Source organism: Furipterus horrens, unplaced genomic scaffold (assembly GCF_987537825.1).
Source record: "Furipterus horrens unplaced genomic scaffold, mFurHor1.1.pri manual_scaffold_9, whole genome shotgun sequence".
Lineage (NCBI taxonomy): Eukaryota > Metazoa > Chordata > Mammalia > Chiroptera > Furipteridae > Furipterus > Furipterus horrens.
The window spans coordinates 86006638-86029620 of NW_028327179.1; the positions used below are offsets into that span (position 1 = coordinate 86006638).

Below are 22983 nucleotides of genomic sequence, written 5' to 3' on the forward strand. Positions count from 1 at the left end.
TGGCCAGAGCAAGCATAGAACCACCCCTCGCAAAAAAAAAGCCTTGCTTTTGACTTGTTCCACTGCTCTAGAATAACAGATCTCTTGACCCATAGGGCTAAACAGGCAGAGAAAGTAATTAACATGGTGCAGAATCATGCTGAAAAACTGTTTTTTATTTCAGCCTGTTTCTGTATCCAATCCCAGGAGGGAATCTGTACAAAGTTGCACACACTTTCAAGTAACTTCTGATATTGGGGTCAATATGTAAATACAGGAAGCAAAAACTCATTGGGTTTTCCACCTTTGTTTCTTTGACTTGTGGGGATATTTTTAATGATCAAATCTGTGGATAGAATGAAATACCTAGGGCTGTCATCTACCCAGAAACTTCATTTAGACCAATCTTCCAAGAAATGAGAGGTCAAACAAGTGACTCATGAAACAAGGTAAACCAACACTAAGGTAAATAGGTAAGAAAGTGCCAAAGGCAAAAAAAGATAGCTCTCTCCCAGGGATAAAATGAGCCTGGACTGCAGACGGTTGAGGCAGCTGTAGCTGAGACAATTTAATTATAAGCTTATAAATTCCTGAGAGAAAACAGTAAGTGAATATGTTAAATTATTCTGATATTCCATCTTTAGGACAAATGCCCACATAAAAAAGACCATTCAAAATCAAACTAATTCTGTTTTTTAAAGTAGATATAATTATTTGAAATATATTCTTAAAAAAATCCAATCTTTTCTCCCCTATCGGTACCTTACCTCAGACTATACTTTCTAAGGGCAATACTGGGACCTCCATTCCTAGCATGCAAGAGGTGATCAGATTTGGGGATGCTGCCAGCTTCCCTCGTGACGGCCACACTGCCAGCTCTGTGCTTTAGTGCACACTTCATAGATTTCCCTCTTACCTCGGAAAGCCAGGCAGCTTGCACCTGGCAGAGGTCTCTTGAGAGAGTTGAGCCTTTCCTACTCGGGAGAGGTGGGCATAGGCCAGTTTCTTCTCGGGTGAGGAGCCAAGAAAGGAGCTGGCTCTCACTGCCCTGTGCCGTGGGAACTTCTGACCTGATCCTGTGTGTGTGCAGGAGATCTAGACTCAACAAGGGGTCCTCTTTTCTGTTTCTTCCTCTCCCTCTCTCTCTCTGATAATATGGAATCTGGGGAATGGGCTGGATGGATTAGAAAAAGTCGTTTGTAACTAAGAAAAGGTGAAGTGCTGTCCTTCAACAGCATAACCCTTCCACCAACCCAGATCACAAAAAACCTGCAGCCTTAAACCTAACTCTCCCGTAGTTTCATTTTTTGGAAGATTCTAATCTCTTTTCTGTTTCCCTAGTTTATCTTTCACTGTCCTGGTCATTCATATAATCATACTGTCTGAGTCAGGCAGTATTTATTTTCATTGTCAGAGACAGTGAACTATAAAACACACTGGACTTCAAATTGCGAGACCCATTTCAGGTCTCTGCTGCTCATACTAAACAAAGTCATGGTTAAAAGACCAGGCCCCAGCCCCGACCGGTGTGGCTCAGTTGGCTGGGTGTCCTCCCGCAAAGCTAAAGGTCACCAGTTGGATTCCCAGTCAGGGCACATGCCTGGGTTGAGTTTGGTCCCTGGTTGAGGTTGAGGTACGTATGATAGGCAACCAATTGATATTTCTCTCTCACATCGATGTTTTTCTCCCTCTTTTTCTCCCTCCTTTCCCCCCTTCTCTAAAAATAAATAAATAAAATCTAAAAAAACAAAAAAGCAGAAAACCAGGCTCTGGTCAGACCACTAAGTTCCACTATATGAGCCCTGAGCAAGTTGCAGTGGCTCAATCTCTACCTTTCTGCTGCCTGAATCACAGAGTGAGGTTAAATAACGGTGTCCACACATAACAGGACTGTCATACAGGATCAGTGTATGTACAGCATCTGATCAGTAACTGACACACAGTAAGTGCTCAATACTGTTACAACTAATGAGCTCGAGCGGGTAATTTCACCTCACTTTCCTCATCATAAAAATGAAAATATCTACCCCTACATTTCCATCTCTTAATTCTGTAGGAACTGCCAAGAGCATTAGAGGATATTTTGATTATGGGATATTAGGTTTTTTATAACCCCATCACATTGGAAATGGAAAACATAGTTGCTCTAATATTTATTATTAAAAAGCCCATTCTGACTGCATTTGGTTGTGGGGTAAAAACACTAGCCTGGAAGCCAGAAGGCAGGCGAGTCTGCCTCCACCACCCTGAGTCTCATTTTCTCCACCCTTAAAACGAGGCAAAGAAACGGTACAATCTTGACGTTCCTTCGAGCAATATGGTTTTCACCAACATCAGGAATATGAATAATTCTTAAACTGTGTGAACAAGCTTTTCAAAAGGAACTAAGACATTACTCTTACTTGTTTTTTAAAAGAATTTCACTTTAAAGAAAAAGGAAGCCAAGAAGACATGTTTTCATTATGATGCCAATCCGAAAGTGGAAGGAATGTACTTAACAGCAAGAAGATGTCAGAATTAATAACAAGCTCAAAAGCTAGAGGTCACCTACTATGGTTAAAGCAGGAGCTAACCTAAACAGCAAGTTACATGGAATTTTAAATAGCAAATTGCTGAAGGCAGAATTAACACTGATATAAGCCAGCTTTTAGAAGGAAATGGTACACCTTCTGACAGAAGCAAGCATGTGCAAAGGCAAGGCTGCCCTCAGAGGCGGCCTGGGGGCAGGGGAAGGAACCCTAACTACTATTTTTACTCTGGCTAAAAAGATGAAGCTCAATGAATTGAGATATTATAGACCGCTAACAGTAAGTTTTTCATTAATAGGGCCAATCTGACTACTGGTTTCTTCTGTCACTGACAGCCTCAGCCCCCAGCCCCCAAGGCTCTCTTCCCCCCCAACTCCTGTCATTTTAAGTGACATTATCACCTATACAGACCACATTCCTGACACCCTGGCCTCTCAGTCAGTTCCTTGGACTTCTCCTCAGCGACCTTTCCTCTATTCCATCTCATTCTTACTCCTAGGACACAACTCGAACTTTGTCATTTCTATAAACAGTTTGGCCTCCGAAATCACAAATTCATACATCCCCTTTCCCACCCATAGACTCCAATCCTTGTCAAAGAACTTCCCATGCCATGAACAATTCTTCCATCTGCAACCTCTGACCTCCTGACCCTCCCTTTTTCTTCCTACCTACCAGTCCTCGTATCTTCACCCCTTCTCCTTACTCAGCCTAAGATTTAAGAGCTATCACCATCACTGCTCTTGAGCAATCCTTGGCACACACCTTGCCCCTCCCCTCCAAAACGTCCATCTACAACTGGAGGAAACCAGCCATTCATATTCTCTACACTTAGACTTGAGGGTGCCACGAAGTAAGCATTCACTCACCTGCTTAACAAACACAGCTGACCCTTAACAACAGAGGTCACTTATATGGGGAGTTTTTCAATTGACCCGTGTAGTTCAGACCTGCATTGTTCAAGGGGCAAACTCCTTGGTTGGGAACCCACAGATTCAAAGACCCAACTTGAGTTAAACGTGGATTTTCAACTACGGAGTAGGTCAGCACCCCTAACCCTGTCCTGTTCAAGGGTCAACAGTATTCTTCTATAGAACAAGCACTGAATCAGCTTCTGAGGCAGGGAAAAGGGTTCGTTAGTATTGGGTTGGCCAAAAAGTCTGTATGGTTTTTTTCCATAAAATAAAAGCCACGTTTTTCATTTTTACCAATACCATTATTGACTTGGATATTTTGAGCATGTTGGCTATCTCCCGCTATTGGCTTCTAGTGCGTAGAGGCCAGGGGTGCCGCTCAACATCTTCCAAAGCATAAGACAGCCCCACAGCAAAGAACTATTTGGCCAAAATGTCAACACCACGAAGAAACTTCGCAAACCACTTTTGACACATGTTCGATCAGTCACAGCACCTTCTCCATACATTGTCAACTCTTTTCTGTATGTTTCAGTTGCATTTTTGCTTTTCTTGAAATAATAATGCATGATATGCTGAGAATGTTGTATCTCTTCTTCCATCTTCAATATTTAAATGACTGCACAAAAATTCATCAATTTTGATAGTTTTTTAAAAAATGCACGCTGATACAACAGCTGTCACAATACAATCTAACAAAATTGTTTCAAATGAAGTTAAAAGACAACTAAACACTGCTAGAGCTATCCCACGGAAAAAACTAAACAAACTTTTTGGCCGACCCAATAAAACAGAACCACAGACTGCCTTCATGGAGTTTATGTCTACTGGGCTAGCAAGGAGGAGAGACATCAAGTAAATAAATGTACCGAATTTTTTAAAGTATGCTCAATAACCTTTTGTGGATCCAGCATCACTTATAATTTCCCCCTCTCCTGTCTCTGGTAGCTTGCTCCCCGCTCTCCAATGCCGTGTACATTTTACCATTACCCTGCCAATCTCCCATTCCCTTTGCTCCTCTCCATTTCTCACTGACTTAACAGCTCTGCCAAAGAAAATGGGAGCCAAGTGACAGGATCCCTCATTTTCCCCAACAAATTCCCTTCTGCACACACTCACTTCTCCTTCCTCAAGAGCTCAAACGTTCTCGGTCTTTTCAAACACCAGAACGCTATTTGTGTTCTGATCTTGTCCCTTCCTACCATCACAAAGGCATTGCTCCTTCAACCCTCCTCCAGCATCACCATGCTTTCCCTCTTTTCTAGACAACTCCCTACAACGAGCATACAAACATCCTTCAAAATCTCCCATTTAAGAAATAAAAGCCAACACCTTCCTTATACCTTCCTCTAGGTCCCACCCACATTTGTATGATTTCCTTAATATAGCCAAATTTCTTCAAAGCAATGCATAGCCACACTGGAGGAGGTGCTCAGCCTTGGCCTCGGATCTAAAATCCTTATCCAGACCACTAGTATCTCCACTCTTTCCCCACAACAGTGAGTGATCATTAAAATCTGCTTAAAACCTTTCAATGGCTTTTCCATTTCATTAAAAATAAAACTCGACCCTTTAACCCGGCCTTAAGAACCCTACAAGACCTCACCCTCTCTCCTATCTCCCTCTTCAACTGGCCTCCCAGCCTCATTTCTCTTGCTAGAGAATGCTAACTAAGCACCTGCCTGTCTTGGGGCCTTTGTCCTCAACAAGTTCTTCTGCCTGGAATGCTCTCTCAACCCTGACCTTGGAGGATCAGGGCTGGCTTTGTTTTCCTTTTCCATTTAAACCTCAGCTTGAATTTACTTTGTCAGAGGGGCCCTTCTTGAACAACTACTGTAAGGTAGCTAATATGTCAATTCCATTATATCCATTCTCTGCATAAAGCTATCATTTAAAATTTTTTAATTTTAAGGGATCAAGAGAGCAATTGGTTCACTTCTGTGTCCCCTAGCACCTAAATGGCCTGCACATGGTTGGTATTCCATAAATTCGTGGAGCTGATTAGAACAAATGATGTAAGATGTACTGTTTTTCTGAGAAAGCAGGTTCTGCCTCTGCTGCCAGACATAATCTTTTAAAAAATATACCCAAAACATCAGTAAAAAAGAGCTTTTACCAATTGTTTACATTCTTATAGCGTTATCTAAAAAGTCCTTTTTACAAAACTTCTCTACTAAAAAGATATAGATCACTCATAGTAGCAATTATTTAACTGTTTAAGACAGGAACTAAATTCAAACCTAAGTTCATGAAAACAGAGAACTATACAGGTGTTCTGAATGGAATTTTGCTTCCTCAGTCTGAGAATTCATTCTATTTGTGGAATACAGTGGTTCCAGCAGGCCTTTGTTAAATGACTAACCCAAACCTCTCACAAATGACACACTCCTTGACTTCAAATCCTGATCTACTCTTGGCTAAACACTACTCAGGTTATTCACACTAGTTCCTAAGGGAATACAATGTTTCCATCTAGGAGACACAAAGTAAAATGGTAAATATTCTACAGTCTACAGTTAGTTTAGTCATAGCATAGTATAAAACTCCACTCTGAAGATATTGTGAGGTAATTTCTGGCCACAGTGAAATAAAAATAATTATAATGCCAGAAGGATCTGCTATTCGGGAAATAGAAAAGGTTAAATCATTTCCCTGAATCGCTGGCACAGTAAAACTAATATGGTGCAATGATTATCAGAGTATCTTTTAATTAAGAACCTATGATGGATTGGGAGATTTAGAAGGGACTCTGAGTCTAGCTTCCCTTGGAACAGATGACCTAAACCATGCTATTTAGATGACAATCTGACCTAACTGTGGAGGCAGATAGTGTAGCACAATACAGTGTTCTCACCATTGTTACTGCCCGAGGTTTTCTCACTTTGTCTCCATTTATTCAGTGGGTTTGACCAGCTCTTGCTATATGCTACTAACATCAAATTGCATTGCAAAATGAGCTGGAGGTTTTTCCCTGGTCATTCTAGCAACATACAGCAAACCATTAGGTGGTCCCTCCGAATCCTGTTCTCAACCAACCATTCATTCCTCTTACACACTCAGCTTTGAAATCATCAAATTGCAATCCAGACACACAGTACATACAGCTTGCTCCTGGGAGAGGATCCTCCTCACTGTTCATATAAAGATCCACACAGGCAGTATTTCAAGTTAGTTTCTAGACCTGTTAACTAGATCTTACAACACAGTTTTCTAATTTTTTTAAAGTATAAATGGTGACAGAGTGCCCAGACTGGTTTTAATATTATCTATAAAAGATTCTAAAATATTCTCTGTGTAGTTCTATCTTGAAATTAGTAGAACGCAGTTCTGTACTATAGTAGCCAGTAATCATTTAAAAGTAAGGTTACTGCAGGAAAAAGTGGGACAACTGTAATAGAAAAACAATTTTAAAAAAGTAAGGTTAGCCCTGGCTGGCGTGGCTCAGTGGATTGAGCGCCGGCCTGGGAACTGAAAGGTTGCCCATTGGATTCCCAGTCAGGGCAGAAGCCTGGGTTTGCAGTCCAGGTCCCCATTTGGGGGCGTGCAAGAGGCAACTGCACATCAATGTTTCTCTCCTCTTTCTTCCTCCCTTCCCCTCTCTTAAAAATAAATAAAATAAAATCTTAAAAAAAGTAATGTTAAATGACAACTTAACTTTCTCTTAAATGCTGGCTAGTGTTTAAGTAAGTAGGTATGATTTGATGAAGACTACTATAGATCCTGAAGGGGACTTCAAGGTACATTCAAGATTTTTAGATGCTAAAAACCTTAAATCTAATATTTTATGTCTGTATTTTATTAGAAGACAAAATTATTTTCCCTTAGCTTAGCTTTAACAAAAGTGGTACTGTTGTTATTATTAGCTCTGAACGGGGGCTTTTTTTGTTTTGTTTTGTTCAGATGAAGAGAAAAAATGAGCAGGGAGGAAACACGAGTGGAAGAGTGTCAGACTGAAGACAGAAGCAGGTAAGAGAACAAGTTAAGTATAAAGGACGAAGATAGTACCCCAAAGAGTAAGCGAAACTGTAATCAGAAAGACAAAGGAAAGAAGCAGCATGTACACTTATGCACACACATCATTAACACTGAAAGGAAAAAAGAAAGGAGGCTGGTGGGAAACAGGGGTCAATAGGTCCTTATAGCAAGCTGTCAGGTGGGAATTCTGGCCAAGGATAGCTTGATGGCTTTCCAGAACAAAAGACAGGAAAAGTGTAGACTCACACAAGGATGCACACAGGACATTCAAAAGACATGCATTTGCCATCTCTTTAAAAATGTTTACTTTTAGAATAAAAGGGAAGTTGCAAATGATTTGGAAATTACAAAAAAATATCTTTAATCCCCTTAAACCAAGAATAACTATACTCAATATTGTGGCAGTCATACTTGGAATCTACATAGGAAGAAAAATAGTTACCCTATATAAAGTTACATATTTTCCTGTGTGTGCCTTTAAAGATTTGTTAAAACATGAGTAAAGGCTGTAAAACATTTTGTTCATTAATATGTATCATAATTTAATTATTATCAATGAGGTCATTTAGGATGCTTCTGACTTTTTTAAGTTATAAAAACAACACTGCAATTTATATACTCTTGCACATTAATCTTAAAGCATATCTCTGAATATTTCCTTCAGATAACTTAAGTAAAATTACCCCAAAGATATAAAATCATTACTGATCAATATATACTGCTAGATTGGCTAATACCTTTACCAATATATAAGCTGTCAATTTGATAAGACATATATTTTCTCATTTTTAAATTTGCATTCTTTGTATTAGACATAAAACCATTTTCTATCCTATGCTTATTGGTTATTTTTATTTTTACAAATAACTGCTCTATACTACCCTCTTTATGAGATCACTCATTTTCACCCCCACAGCAACTGCAAGTGCGTGTTTTCTTCGGCAAAAACTTGCCCTTAATAGATGAGCAAGCTCATGTGCAATGGCTGAAAACTGTGAATCTGAAATATGGAATATGGCAGTTTCTGTAGCAACTTCTTTGCATAGAACAAAATATTCATGGACTATAAATTACTTGGAGTTTTGAAAGAGTTTTTTAAAGACCTAGGTACACTTTCACATCTCTGAAGCTTTGCGAAGACTATTATTCTTAATGCACGAAACACTATCTTTCTTGTAAAAGCCTATCTCCTCCATATACTCTCTCCCTCAACTGCACACCTCTCCTAAAAAGCAAACACACTGTGACTAAAGCATATGCAGTATTTTACTTATATTGATCTTCTCTCCCTAACTAGTGAAAGCTTATACAACCTTCCCAATTATCCAGTAATGCGAAGTATCCTGAGTATTTTATACCCCGGTCAACATCAAACATGAAGAGTTCACTGAATTACAATTTCTCATTTTCTAGAAGAGACAATAGTTCAGATGAATACCATTCTGGTGACAACCCGCAGCGCTGCTGAGCATTCTGGGAATGTTTCTGGATGAGAAAGTTAAGTAAGTCCGACCTTTCAAATAAATCAGAACTTTAAGATTCAAATATAATTTACTTCAAAGCAGTCGCTCAGGAAAACTAAGCAAATATTTCAATGATATAAAATTGATTAAAGGAGTTTTATAATTTCTCTTTGAAAACTCCCATAGGGCCAATTTGTAAGAAAATCATAATGCTTAACCTAAAGTCAATGTCATTAAGGTGTATCACTTTATACTCCAATTGTTGTTCCTCAGTTTTTCCTTCACCTTAATTCTCTGTGGTTAAATGACTGTTAGCCATTTCAAAAATTTATATCCAGCTTCAAAGTATCAAGACTGTAAGAGTAAGTTCATAACCTCTTGAGGTATCTTTTTATATTTCTTCTCCTTCCAAAGAGGATTTGAAGCAGCTTTACTACTATTTTGAAAAAAACACTTATTTAAAAATGTAAATTGTTTTTAAAAGAACATTTTTAGTTACACCTTATGCAATCATGTAACTACTGAAAACTCTCTTCTCAAACTATAGCTGGAGGACACCCTGAAGATAAGCATGTCAAATATATTGAATATACACTTAAATATGCAGGAAAAAAATGTTTTAAAGTACATACACCAGAATGTAAATAACAGCATCCACTGAGACAGGATTATGAGACATTCCAGTTTTTGCTCACCGGGACTTTCTTACATTCCTATTATGGATATGGAGCATGTATACAATTAAAATGTGTGTGTGTGTCTGTGTGTGTGCGCTCGCACACACGTGCGTGTGCACATGTGTTATTTCAATCGATTTTTAGAGAAAAAGGGAGGGGGGAGGTGTACAGGGGGAGGGGAGACACACACACACACACACACACACACACACACACACACAATTTGTTGCTCTACTTACTTATGTATTCATTGGTTGCTTCTTGTATGTGCCCTGACTGGAGATTGAACCAGTAACCCTGGTATATTGAGATCCTCTAATCAATTGAGCGACCTGGCCAGGACTCCATATATACTTCTATATTTTAAGATATAAGCATTAAAGATGCTTAATTTAAATTTCTACAGCTTAATCTTTAAAGCTCGAAATTTGGCTCGAGAAGAAGTGTACACCTGCCTAGATACTGTAAGCAGCAGCAGGGTTTACGAAGAACATTAGGTTGGGTTTTTGCTGTCTCCTTGCCCTTCTGTACAATTCTACACTATCTACACAACTAAAAAAAAGAAGCTTTGCTTATTCTAAGTGAGCCATTACCCCTTGAAGTGTTTAAAGCACATACCAACACTAATTACATTGTTGACAAACTGAAAATGGGTCACCCCACACAACTGATTAAAACCCTCTTATGCAATCTTCCCTTGGAGGAAACAAGGACAGCTTGTACAAATATTTCAACTAGATCTACTTCCTTAAGAGAAGATGGTACACATCTGTAGGTATTACGAAGTTCTAAAAGCACACAGAAAGACAAAGAATATTATTAAGAAGTTAAATTAGCCTAGTCATTTGTCCCAACCAATTTCATATTACATCATTAATTTAAGAAAGTACATAGGCCTCTGTTGTGTCCTTAGTTAATAAACAATGTCTAAAGGGTAGATATTTTCACTTTGAAAGTTATGATGAAACAACTGTATTACCTGGAAAAATATGATAAGACAAGGCTTGAGAAATAACATTTCTACAGGATATGTAACTGCACTTCTATAGGTTCACTGTTAGTTTCAACAAGCTACACTGTTTCCTTTCAGACTAGGAAATTAGGGTAAAAAAACTAGATTTAGCATGCCAATTTTTACTGAAATTTTTTTAGTCTAAGTAAATAGGTATTTACGAAATATCTTGAATGACTTATACGGTTTGGACATTCTGTTTGTAAAAGTTTAAAGATTATATCATTTAACTGCATAAAGATTTAAAATGCCTAGATAAAGAAACACCCTAAAGTCCAGAAATAAATGGGGGACAAGAAACTACTACATGACAGAAAAGCCCTCCCAAACTACGCAGAACCTATATTCTACCGCCCTAGAACGGCACTGGGACAAGGCTGCTGCCAATACACAGACAGTAAAGCAGATATCCTTGGGGACTGTCTTAAAGACCCAACACTGCACAGCTCTCCTCCTAGTTCACCATTTGATAACTCTAAAGCTCAGAGACCCCTGTAGCAATGGGGATACTTTCAATTCAATTATCCACAAAGTACTTCTCAATTACTGAGTTTAGAAAACTCACCTAAGGGACTGTAAAAGGAAATCACCAGTTTATTCTTAAAATGAGCACTTAACAGTTCCGAGCTTGAGAAGGAATTAGAATTTTTATAGCATGAAGCTCTAAAGCGTATAAAGTAGCTAGATGTCGGGGGAGAGGCTGCTGCATTTGATTGGGAATTAGTCTGTGACTATCTTAACTTTTCTGCATTATTTATCCTAGGCAGAATTGTGGAGGCCTAGAATCAAAGCATAAAGCTCAGACTGTCTTTGATCTACCTCTTTAAAAAATCCTTTTGTTGGGGCAAGGGTGTGTGTCTAATCTCCCAGAGACGTGGCATTAATTCCAAAGATAAGCCAACAGCAGTAGTAGCAAGATGTTTGAACTCTGGCAATTCTGAACATGAGGCTCAGTGTGACTGTCAGAGAATGTTCGATATATCCCAATTTTATATTCTTCTTCTCTATAAAAACTGGTCAATATTTTTGCCCTCTCTGGTGTGGCTCAATGGATTGAGTGCCAGCCTGTGAACCAGAGGGTCGCCGGTTTGATTCCCAGTCAGGGCACATGCCTGGGGTGCAGGCCAGGTTCCCAGTTGGGGGCACATGAGGGGCAACCACACATTGATGGTTCTCTTCCTCTCTTTCTCTCTCTCTCTTCCCTTTGCTCTAAAAATAAATCAATAAAATCTTTTTAAAAAATTGGTCAATATTTTATATTTTAAAATCTACAGAATGAAATTTTTAGAAGTTATCTTAAATAACTACTTAAGCTAAGTTACTGCCACTCCATAATCTCAAAATATTGAAGGTGTTGACCTTCAATCATATATATATACCTCTACTGCATCTGATACAAAAATATCTAAATTGTCACTAAGTGCCTTAATGGAGATGACACCTTAAAAATATCAACAATGAGGGCAGAAGGAAGATGAAGATGAGGAAAAGTACTTCTTTATACAATCCCACTGAGGTTTCTACTTGTTTCTTCAGCTGTTTAAAGGCTCAAAAAGACTGGGAGTGAAGAGAATGGAAAAGGGTCACCTCATTGCTAGGTACCCAGAGCTGGAGTGAACAAAACAAAGTAGGATACACAGAGGATATTTAAATGACAGAACTGAAGCAGATACTATATAATATTAATTCCAACAATCTGGCATTTAAAATGAGATTTAAGATGTATTTATGATTTTATTGCTAACAGCCTAAATGGACAGTGAGCCTTATAATCGTTTAATCTGACCCTGAAAGAAAAACCTAGAGTTATAATCATTACAGTCAGGCAAAGGGTATATTTAAACATCTTCTATCACATTACGGAAGTCCCCTATAAAGTCACGGATTAATTTAACCAAAGCCAAAATTAGGAAACAGTCAGTTAACAAATAATTTCTGAAATTATCTCCCACAAAACATAGGTTTATTTTTTCTATTTCTCTTTGATTTCAAAACTCTGGAAGGAGAGAAACTGGGTAGTTACCTACCTATAGATGGAGATTTGAAAGGGTATTTATCAGGAAGATCCACTCTAACTTTCCATACTCCGCCTTCATATGGTGCTGAAAGAAAAGTAAAAATGTTACACATTAAAAATGTCTCCAAATTAGAAAATAAATCTGAGTATAAATATTAAGTCCTAATCTCTTTTGAAAACCTTGCAAATTAATTCCCTTCAGAGTCAGGGACCTCCTATAACTCTATGTTCAGATTAAAATAGTTTTCTCAAAAGATAGAAAATAAGCAAAGATTAACCCCCACCCCAGTTGCCTGATTCTTTAAAGTATTAAACACTATTCAATTCTTTGGTAGGTAATAGCCTACTATCTAAAAACAAAACAAAAAAACAAAAACAAACCCTCCAGAAACAAACATAAAACAATAAAAAAACATTGTCCTAAATCATCAATGTAGCCATCTATACAAAACCAGAATTCATAATTCATGTTTAATACTGTCACATAGAGATAAAAGAGAAAAGTATATGAAGTTGCTATGATAACAGCAAGATTTCCCCACTGGCTACAGAGTTCAAGCAAATTTAGTTTTTAAAAACCACTACCATCTGCCTTTGCTATTTTCATTGTCTACTGAAGAGAATGAGATTGTAATAGAAGAACACATACCAACAAATGTACTTACTTCCTTGTGGTCCATAGAACTTCACTACAAATTCATTGAGTCCTCCCAGGATTGTAACCTCATGCTTACTCTCAATGCTAAGGTAGAAGGTTAAGGAAATTACACAGGCTTTATATTACCTAGAAGAACTCAAAGCGACATCTCCAAATATGGCATTTTAAGTGTTACCAACGTTTATGTGTAACTGATAAAATATAAAATGAACATAATCATTCTGGTGATTTAGAAGGCCATATGCACGCTTGTGAAAAGAAAATGAATGGCCTTTAAAGACTCAAGAGACCTGTGTTCAAATCCCAGGACGGCCACCTACTCGGTATGTGAGCCCAACAAAATAACGTGAACTCACTCCCTGAACCTTGGTGCTCTCCTTGCAAATCAGGAAACACCACTTCATAGGATTTCTGTGAGAATTAAATGGGTTAAATATGTAAAATCACCAGGATGACTTTTTGTACATACTGTCCGTAAGTGAAAAACAGGCACTCAACTTTTCTCCCATCCTTTCCTGCTGATCCACAATGAGCCTCTTAACATACATCCAGTGTTCCCTTTAGTCAAATTCAAATACTCTGGAAAAATCTGATTCTCCTAAACTAGAAATGTTATAATTCTAAAATTATGAATTTACTAAGGAAGTCCCCACAATTTTCTCCCTGGCTTACAAAATAATCAAAATAGAGATACAATCTTGTTGCCAAATGCAAAAGACCAGCAAAAGGGAAAAAAAAATTTTTTTTAAACTTTGTCGGAAATATTTCTTTTCACCTTCTCTTCCCCTCCCTCACCCTCAGACTTGGGGACCCTGGTGCTATAATCACAGAGGAGTAACACATCTGTGTTCTCTTCCTCAGAACCTTATCTATCCTTGAGATTCTCACCCCTTTAAGGTACTACAAGTCAATTACACAATCCATCTAAGTAGAGGAGAGGGATACCGGTCTAATAGCTATTTTATGTCTCTGCTCCGTGATCTAAACCAGTAACTTTGACAGGAATTTTGGGAGGGGTGCACTTTGGGAAGCTCACAAAGCCCACCATAACGTTAAAAAAAAAAAGATACAACAGACTCGGCTCATCTTAATCAGCAATCAAACTGCATGTACTATTATGCAAAAGAATCCAAACAAATTTTAATGATGTGTTAAATAGAGAAAAATTGTCTTTTTAAAGGTATCAAATTAAATATTGGACTCTCCAATCCTCTGTGCTATAAACCACAGAACAGAGAGGTCACGTATATTTTTGCCAAAGTCCTTGTTTAAGAGCCTTGAACAATATCCACTAGATATTAAATAAAATAATGTAGTCTACACTAACATGATCTAACTACTTTTAGTAACATGCACACTGAAAGGATTCAAATAGTATCTATGCTGGGAAGCTGGCTTCATGTCTCTTAGTCAAATGACACATATATGCATGCTCTGGTATACTAAATTCCTTCTGACCAGGCACCCTCTGACACCTTGCAAAACATTCCAAAGTTAATGCTAATGTAAATAGGAGTACAACATAAATTGTTTTAAAACTTTAAAAAGCACCCTTGTGTTAGTGAAAGAAAAAGAAGTCAAATCTAGTTACAATGAACAAAATTAAATACAAGCAATAAAGTCATCAAAGACAACAATTAAAAAAAAATCTTGGGGATAAAAGGCTTTCATAAGAATAACACCAAAGCCAGAAACCAGAGGAAAAGAATAGCAGATGCAAACATGCACACACATTTAAAACTTCTATATTGTAGCCCTGGCTGGTGTGGCTCAGCGGATTGGGTGCTGGCCTGCAAACCAAAGGGTGGCCAGCTTGATTCCCAGTCAGGGCACATGCCTGGGTTGCAGGCCAGGTCCCCACTTGCGGGGGTGTGAGAGGCAATTGATTGAGGTATCTCCTGTACATTGAGGTTTCTCTCCCCCCTTCTCCTTCCCTTCCCCTCTCTCTAGAAATAAAATCTTTTAAAAAATAGTCTATATTGTAAATGACAGTTAAGACAAAGGATAAACTAAAAGGAAAAAAATTATAGCATTTATGACCAAAAATTTGGGTGTTTAAAAAATGATAAAGCAGTAAGCCAAAGTGGTCAACAAAGTTGAAAACCTCAAATGAGCAAAATTAAGCTATAAAAAGTTCAGCTCATTAGTTTAGGAAATTACATTTTTTCACTATAAATTGATAAAGATGAAAGCTAGATAAAATCTAGTGTTCAGCAGGCATATGAATTAGTGTTCCTGAAAATGAATTTAGCACTATATTCCAAAACTTTAAATAAATTTACTCTTTTTATTCAAATTTCACTCCAGTGAAGTTATGTTTTAAAAATAACCAGGCACTGCTGGTGGGAGTGTGAAAGGCTTTCAATCACTAGAAGACTTGGCGCTGTAAAGCTGCAATATGCACACCCTATGGCCATCGGTGCTACTCCCGACAGATATGTATAGCTTGGTTCACCACAACACATGTCTAAGAATGCTCACAGCACTCTTTGCATCATAATATCCAAAAATTAGGCTACCCAAAGGTTCATCAACAATAAAAAGGATAGATTATGGTACAGCCACATGTAGTACAGGCTTCCCCCACTGTTCTACCCATCTGCTTTGGTGTACCCACTGGTGTTGTAGTGAGAGGCTGTGTTCAGCTTCAGTGAATTTTTTTTGAAGATTCTTCCAACGCGTTTGCCCATCTCATGATGGGTGGTGATCTACAAGCGCACCTGCCCACACCACGCTGAGTGTTCAGCAGTTTTTGACCAAAAAAACAGCATAACCCCCGTGCCCTACCCTCCCTATTTACCCAATCTCACCCCAAGCAACTTTTTTTTTGTTTACGTCGATGAAAAAAGTCCTTAAAGGGAAACATTTTGCAAATGTGGAAGAGGTGAAACAAAAAACAGTAGAAGCACTAAAAGACACCAAAATTGTGATCAAAAAATGTTTTGAGCAGTAAAAAAGTCTCAACAAGTGTACTGCATCAAATGGAGAGTACTTAGAGGTGACTGAAGTTTAAACATGTAAGACTAAATACACAATATTTCAGGGTCTCCCCCTCACAGGCGTCTCACAGATAACAATAGTGAAAGGAACCAGGTACCAATGAGCATATACGGTAAGATCCCATTTATACACATTTCAAAAAGGCTAAATGAATGAATGGTGTTAGAAATTAGGGTAGTGGTTACCCCAAGTGGGGACTGTGATAATTGGAAAGGTGCTTGAAGGGGACTTGGAGGGTGCTAATTACACCTTTACTGTTCCTTTTATCACTGAGCTACAAAAATTATTTAGGCACTTTTTGCATATATTTTATTGTTTAATAAAAAGTTCTAAAGACAGTGTGAATGATACTATGTTTACTGAAACATCTGAAATTTAGAAGCGGAAATAACCTAAATATTTATCAACAGGATATTGGTTAAATGAATTATAACCATTTATAAAAGAGGCTGCTACTAGTATCTACCTCTGCCCACCCAAAGCTCCACCAATGTGTGTTTCTGCTCAATGTATGATATCCGGAAGTAGTCAAATGAGTATAGCAGTACAGATGAAGATATCCCCAGCCATTAAACAAAACTAAATGAATTTATAAGGATAATGAAAGACTAGAGTAAGGTCGAAGATTAAATGAGTTTCACAAAACAAACTGTAACCTAATTTTATAATATAAAAATCTGTAGAAGTAGAATCTATCAATCAGAACCAATATGGATGACAATGATCTATGGCACTTACTCTTCATTAATCATTTAAAATTATGAGTTATCCATATGGACATCTCTTCTAGAAAACTGAAGGTATCTTTTCTATCCTTTACATGATGCAATAAATCCATGTTTCTTCCATTTTGTGGTCTGTTTGGGATACAGTCCACGCCTCCATCCACTTTCCAAAGATTCTCCTTTCCAGTCACTCCAAACCTCCTCTTTCCCATGATTAGAAATCAATGCCCAAAACCTCCTCTCTCCCATAATCCTTGGTACACTCCCCATGCCAGATACACTGGGTCTGTCCTTAATTACACACTGTACTGTAAATTAAAGAGTTCTTATAGTCCATTTTATATGAAAAGCTAAAAGTAAACTGAATGAAACCTTTAAAACTTCTACCAACTTGGTAAAATGAGAAGCTGTGCTAAATTTATGCTGCCTTGGAATGGGATACAAACACTAAATCAAATGGAAAAAAGAATTTTAGTTTAGTTGAATGAAAAACACTGCATTAAAAATAAGCCATTCCATCATCACAAATGAATAACTTGTCCACAAAAATATACTGGACTGCTGTTACCAGATGTATTTATGGTAGAGACCACGAGTTTCTTTCTCCTCTCTGCTGCAAGGTCAAAGGCAAGGAAGGCAATGAGAAGGCAGGTTACAATGACAAAAATAATTATCTATTTCTGAGATGTGCTGGTCAGGCTAGCAGACTGGCAGGAACTCACTAGAAGCTTCCTTCATTACTTTCTCAGTTTCAAAGCTTGAAAATATCCTCAGATACAGATATATTCTGGTAAAAATATATTAAACCCATAAAAATCACATTTTACTCACCTCTGATCTAAGTTATTTGTGACATACTGCTTTTTCCTTACTTAGAATTTCACTATTATAGAATAGTATCAACATTTTCAGTAGACTAATGATTAACATTCCTAGGAACCCAAGTTCATTTTACTTTTAAAATGCCAGCCACCCACCACCTTATTCCCCGAATGGTGTTATAATTACACAATCTAATATTTAAAGGCTAATGCCAAACTGTCAAGAGATAACTGACATTCTTGGCAAAATATGTCTATCAAGATTTTAGAAATAAATTTTATATAGTTCTGGAATTTTCCAGAAAGGGAGCCAGGCGTAAGCCTGTGTCACAGGACCGATGTTAACAGGGCGAGGATCTACGATTCAGACGGCACTGTTTTCTAAGTTTCCTAATAATGAGTTTATAAGATAAAAGAGTGTGGCCTCCCTGAGCTGCATCCATACAAGGATCTGGGATGAAGAAATGTGCTTTGCAGAACGTAGAAGCAATTTGTCCAGCACTCTCTCTGTATGTTCAGACCAGCCTATTTACAATTCTCCTTGAGAGTAATCATACTACAAAAACCTAAAGAAAACACAGCAACTTTCACTACATGTCTTGAAAATAAATAGCATGGTATATCTGTTAACCCACAAATGTGCAAATTATCACAGAAACAATACTTCGGGAGTTATGTTTATAAAGAATCCTTCTCCTTTAGAGAGATAAATTAAATTATTTACCAATATATAATGTCTAGGATTTGCTTCAAAATAAGTCACTGTGGGCAGAGTTAGGAGAGAGAGGTATAGAAGAAATGGTATTGCCCCTGAGTCGGTAATTACTGAATTGGAGTAATGGGTACATGGGCGTTCATTCTATACTGTTCTCTCTACTTTTGTTTACGTTTGAAATTTTCCATAATAAAAGTTCTTTAAAAATTCATGTAGTCTGTATCATAGGATCTTTAGCACAAACAACTTAGAAGAACTTAACTACTATAGCTCTCTTGAAAGCTTATGAAATGATCCAGCGTTTTCCGACGGTCCAACACTGAGTCTGAGGAAGAAAGAAAAGAGAAAGTGATCCAGTATGTAAGAAAACAAGGACTTCGTACTGAAAGAAAAGACTACTCTGGGGGTAGGAAAAACGGGTGAACAGAGGCAAACAGTACAAACTTCCGGTTCTAAAATAAGTCATGGGGACGTGATGCACAGCATGGCTACTACAGTAAATACTGTGCTGCATATCTGAAAGTTGCGAAGAATAGAACTTAAAAGTTCTCATCACAGAAAACAATTCTGTAATTATGTTAAGGTGAGAGATGTTAAAACCAGACTTCCTGTGGTGATAATTTCACAATCTATACAAATATTGAATCATTATGTTGTATACCTGAAACTAATGTTGTATGTCAATTATATCTCAACTAAAAAATTAAAGAGAAGAATACTCTGTCAAGATAGCAGATCAATAGCTGACATTCCAGAAAAACCAAATTTCAGTGGCTTCAAAAGATATGTAAGAAAAATCCAACCACACTGAGGGAAGATGAGAATGGCTTTTGAATATCCATGAAAAATAGTCTCTGGACAAAATAATAAAGATGTGTTTGCCTTTGTTTAAATTACAAGGAAAAATGGTCACGTACAATAAGCAAAGGCTCCTGGATGACAGAAAGGTTTAATTTTTTTTAACAAAGGTTTTTAAAGATTAGTGCTTGTCATGTTAGGCGGGCAGGAACTCCATTCAAAGGAGAAAAAAAAAAAAAACAGCAGATATAAAAGCTATTGAAAAAATAAGCAGGAGGAAAGAGGGGAGGGAAAGGGCTTTTACCAGTGATGGAATAACATACATATGAGTAAGGATACCTTTTTATTCACTTATCTCAATCTGAGAGAGGCAATAATATAACCTTTAAGAGCAATTAGTAAATACAGGTGCCATAGCTCCTAACTCAAGCAGTTTTAGTCTCTGCATCCACTGGGGGTGGGGGGGAATGACGTAAAAAAAAAAAAAACACCTTCTACATAAATAGGAACCAATTATGCTAAGTTAGCACCTATCAAATCCACAAAAGATCTCAGACTTTATTTCTACTAAAAATCGGTGTACTAGCCCTGGCCAGTGTGGCTCCCTTGCTTGGAGCGTCATCCCGTAAACCAAAAGGTCGCAGGTTTGGTTCCCAGTCAGGGCACATGCCTGGGTTGCGGTTAAGGGTACGTACGAGAGGCAACCGGCTGGTGTTTTCTCTCACATCAACGTCTCTCTCTCTTCCTTCCTCTCTTTCTAAAATTAGTAAGCATATCCTTGGGTGAGGACGTAAAAATAAAAAGTTGGTTTACTAAATATTCTACACACCTCCCACGTAAGTTCCTTAAGGAAAACAAAAACTCCTCTCAAACACAATCTGCCTTCAAGAAGCTTCGAGTTTAGCAAGGGAAATGAGATCTGTCCACTAGCAGTAAATGCGAGAGTTTGCACAAAGTGCTGCTAGAGTTTAGAGGAGGAAGAGATTTCTCCCGGCTTGTGGGTTTACCAAGGCAGGCAAGGATTCACAGAGGCCTTAAGGACAGTGCGACTTGGACATGTAGAGGTGGGGAAAGGCATTTAAAGCAAAGACAGAAAAGCACGAGCTATGCCCAGAGAACAGGGACCACTGCGTTTTCATTTTGATGAGTAGACCATGGGGAGTACTGGATAGTTGGCCAAGACCACAGCAGAAAGAGCCCAAAACACGCATTTCATGTGGTGCACTGAACTGTGCTTTTACCGAGATAACCGAGCTGTGGTGTGTACGACTGGCAGAAGGTGTGATAAACAGAATTAAAGCAAAACAGCAGAGACAAATGTTCAAGGCCTCAACTAAGCTAACAGCTGTGGGAATGACGGGAGAGATTAAAAGGAGACTTTACAAGGCTCTGCAACTGACCAGACATGGGACAACTGGGTGAAAGCTTCAATGCTTGTAGAATGTCTCATTTTCATCAGGAACCAAGAAACTAGAGTTATAAGGCAATCACCTAATTTCTAAATGTAAACAAAGCACAGGTGCCCCAATGTCTGTTTCTTGGTAAGGCCTTCTGGGACCACACCTATTTACGATGGCGCACTGCTACGTTCCCACCATCTAATATACTACACGGTCTCCTTTCATTTGTTGATCACCAGTCTCCAGCTACTATGAAAGGCAGGGACTGTCTGGTTTGAGTGTTGCTGTATTCCTAGGAGAGTCTGGCACATAGTAGGCACACAAATTAATATGTATAAATAGAACACATGAACGAAGCTGCGAGACAGCCATAGCCTGAAGCTGCCAGTCTGAGACCTAAGTATAGTTTTAGCCTTGTCAGACAGGTGAGGTCATACTATTAATGGCAAAGTGGAACACAGGACAGAAGGAACAAGTTTTTTTATGCAGGATGCTAAATTCGGTTTTTAACACATTAAAATTTACAGTATAAATGGATAAACCAAGTGCCAATATATTACAGGCAGCTGGAAAACTCACAATTTAAAAGGAGTTACCTTGGAAATCACTAACTCTGAGCCTGTTTCCTAATCTCTAAAAAAGGTGGGAGGGAATTTGAGAATGAAATGAAGTATCTACAAAGGTGCCTGGCTCAGCATCTGACACAAAGGAATTCATTTTTTTAAATGTGAAATAAATACACAAAACTCTAATTCCTACATGATTAAAATTTCCTAAGCAACACTCAAAATTTTTAATGATATTGAGAAACTATTTTCTTCCACATTCTTTTTATAAGATATTTATATTTTATAGAGAGGGGCAAGGAGGGAGAAAGAGAGGGAGGGGAACATCAATGCAAGAGTGAAACACTGATCTGTTATGTTGCCTCTTGCATGCACAGTAACTAGGGACGAAACCAGCAACCCAAGCATGTGCCCTAACAGGGAATCAAAATGGTGATCTTTCACTTTGCAAGGATGACATCCAACCAAGTCATACCAATCAGGACATTTTCTTCTACATTCTTAAGTAGAATGCCAAGTAAACAGCCTTTCTTGATGTTGAATCATCATTATGAATAATAATACAATGATACCCTCAGGAACTAAAAAGGTATAAAATTTTCTGCTATAGAAAATTTGTGATCCTGTTACGCTAAAGGCATTGGCAAGTTTTTCCCCTAGCTTCTTTTATTTCTTTAGCTACATGTAAGGCTGTTTTTGTCAAGGGGCTAGCATCCCTCAAAATGTATCTGTGGTGGATTATAAAAATCAGATAACCAGTTTGTGATATTTTATTTTTAAAAATGAAGGTAAATACATTCTAAGAAAGACATTTTCCAATAAATAAAATGCACAAAATAGGTATGTTTTAGGTATGTTTTCAGGTTTAAACTACGATGGTTGAAGCTGCCAACAACTTCTGAAGAAGTTATATCATGTTTAAAAATAGCCATTTCAAAATAAGTATGTACTGTCCAGAAGTAAAGTAAAAAATTTTCACAATTTGCTACAGTATATTAAACACTTAAAGACTCGTTATCTAAGGAGTAAAAAGTAGCATATATTTTTAAATTTTATAACAAGCACGTTCATTACCACCCAGGAAACCAAAAATCACACTAATATTAGAAGAGTTTTTTCCCCTGAAGTGTTATGCTTTCATTTAAAGCTTCCATGTCAGAAACTAAACACTGGCCAGGTCCAAGTAAATGCTTTTTTAAATGGGAAAATCATCACTATAACTTAGCTCTTCCCTGGATGTTTCATTCTGCAAAGAGATTCCCAAATAATGGAGGAAAACATTTTTTTAAAAAAAATTAAAGAGTCATAAGTAAAGGAAAATAATTTTTTTCATATACATTTTGGAAAAAGGAAGTGTTTGAGATACACAGGAAATCTAAGCCTCACGCCACCCCCCAAAAAATGTTTTATAAAGCAGATTTACAAAGTCAAATAGTCAAGAGATAAATCCGTTGCAGAACAAGTAACACAGAAAAGCAGAAATACAGTAAAACGATGCCATCTTGAGACCAAGGAGATACAGTCAAAACAGAAATAAGATTTATATTTTCTAAAAAGTCCATATTCCAGTCCTGGTCAGGTAGCTCTGTTGGAGCATTAGTTAGAGCAGCGTCTCAATATGCCAAGGCTGAGTGTTCGATCCCCAGTTAGGGCATATATAAGAACCACATGTCAGAGAAGCGAACAGAAAGAGCTCTGTCATTCCAAAGGCAGACGACCTAATCATAGTAGGCCA

The 22983-nt window shown here is 37.8% G+C and overlaps 1 protein-coding gene across 2 annotated transcripts in view; it reads right to left on the bottom strand.

Annotated features, from left to right (window-relative positions):
- The window catches only part of UBE2H (ubiquitin conjugating enzyme E2 H), a 103667-nt gene that overhangs the window by 29948 nt on the left and 50736 nt on the right, over nt 1-22983 (bottom strand). For both annotated transcript variants that reach the window (XM_090287514.1, XM_090287513.1), the window contains exons 2-3: nt 13231-13307; nt 12576-12650 (exon numbers count right to left, since the gene is read on the bottom strand). In XM_090287514.1, the coding sequence (XP_090143640.1) occupies nt 12576-12650; nt 13231-13307 (152 nt within the window). The remainder of the gene's footprint in view (nt 1-12575; nt 12651-13230; nt 13308-22983) is intronic.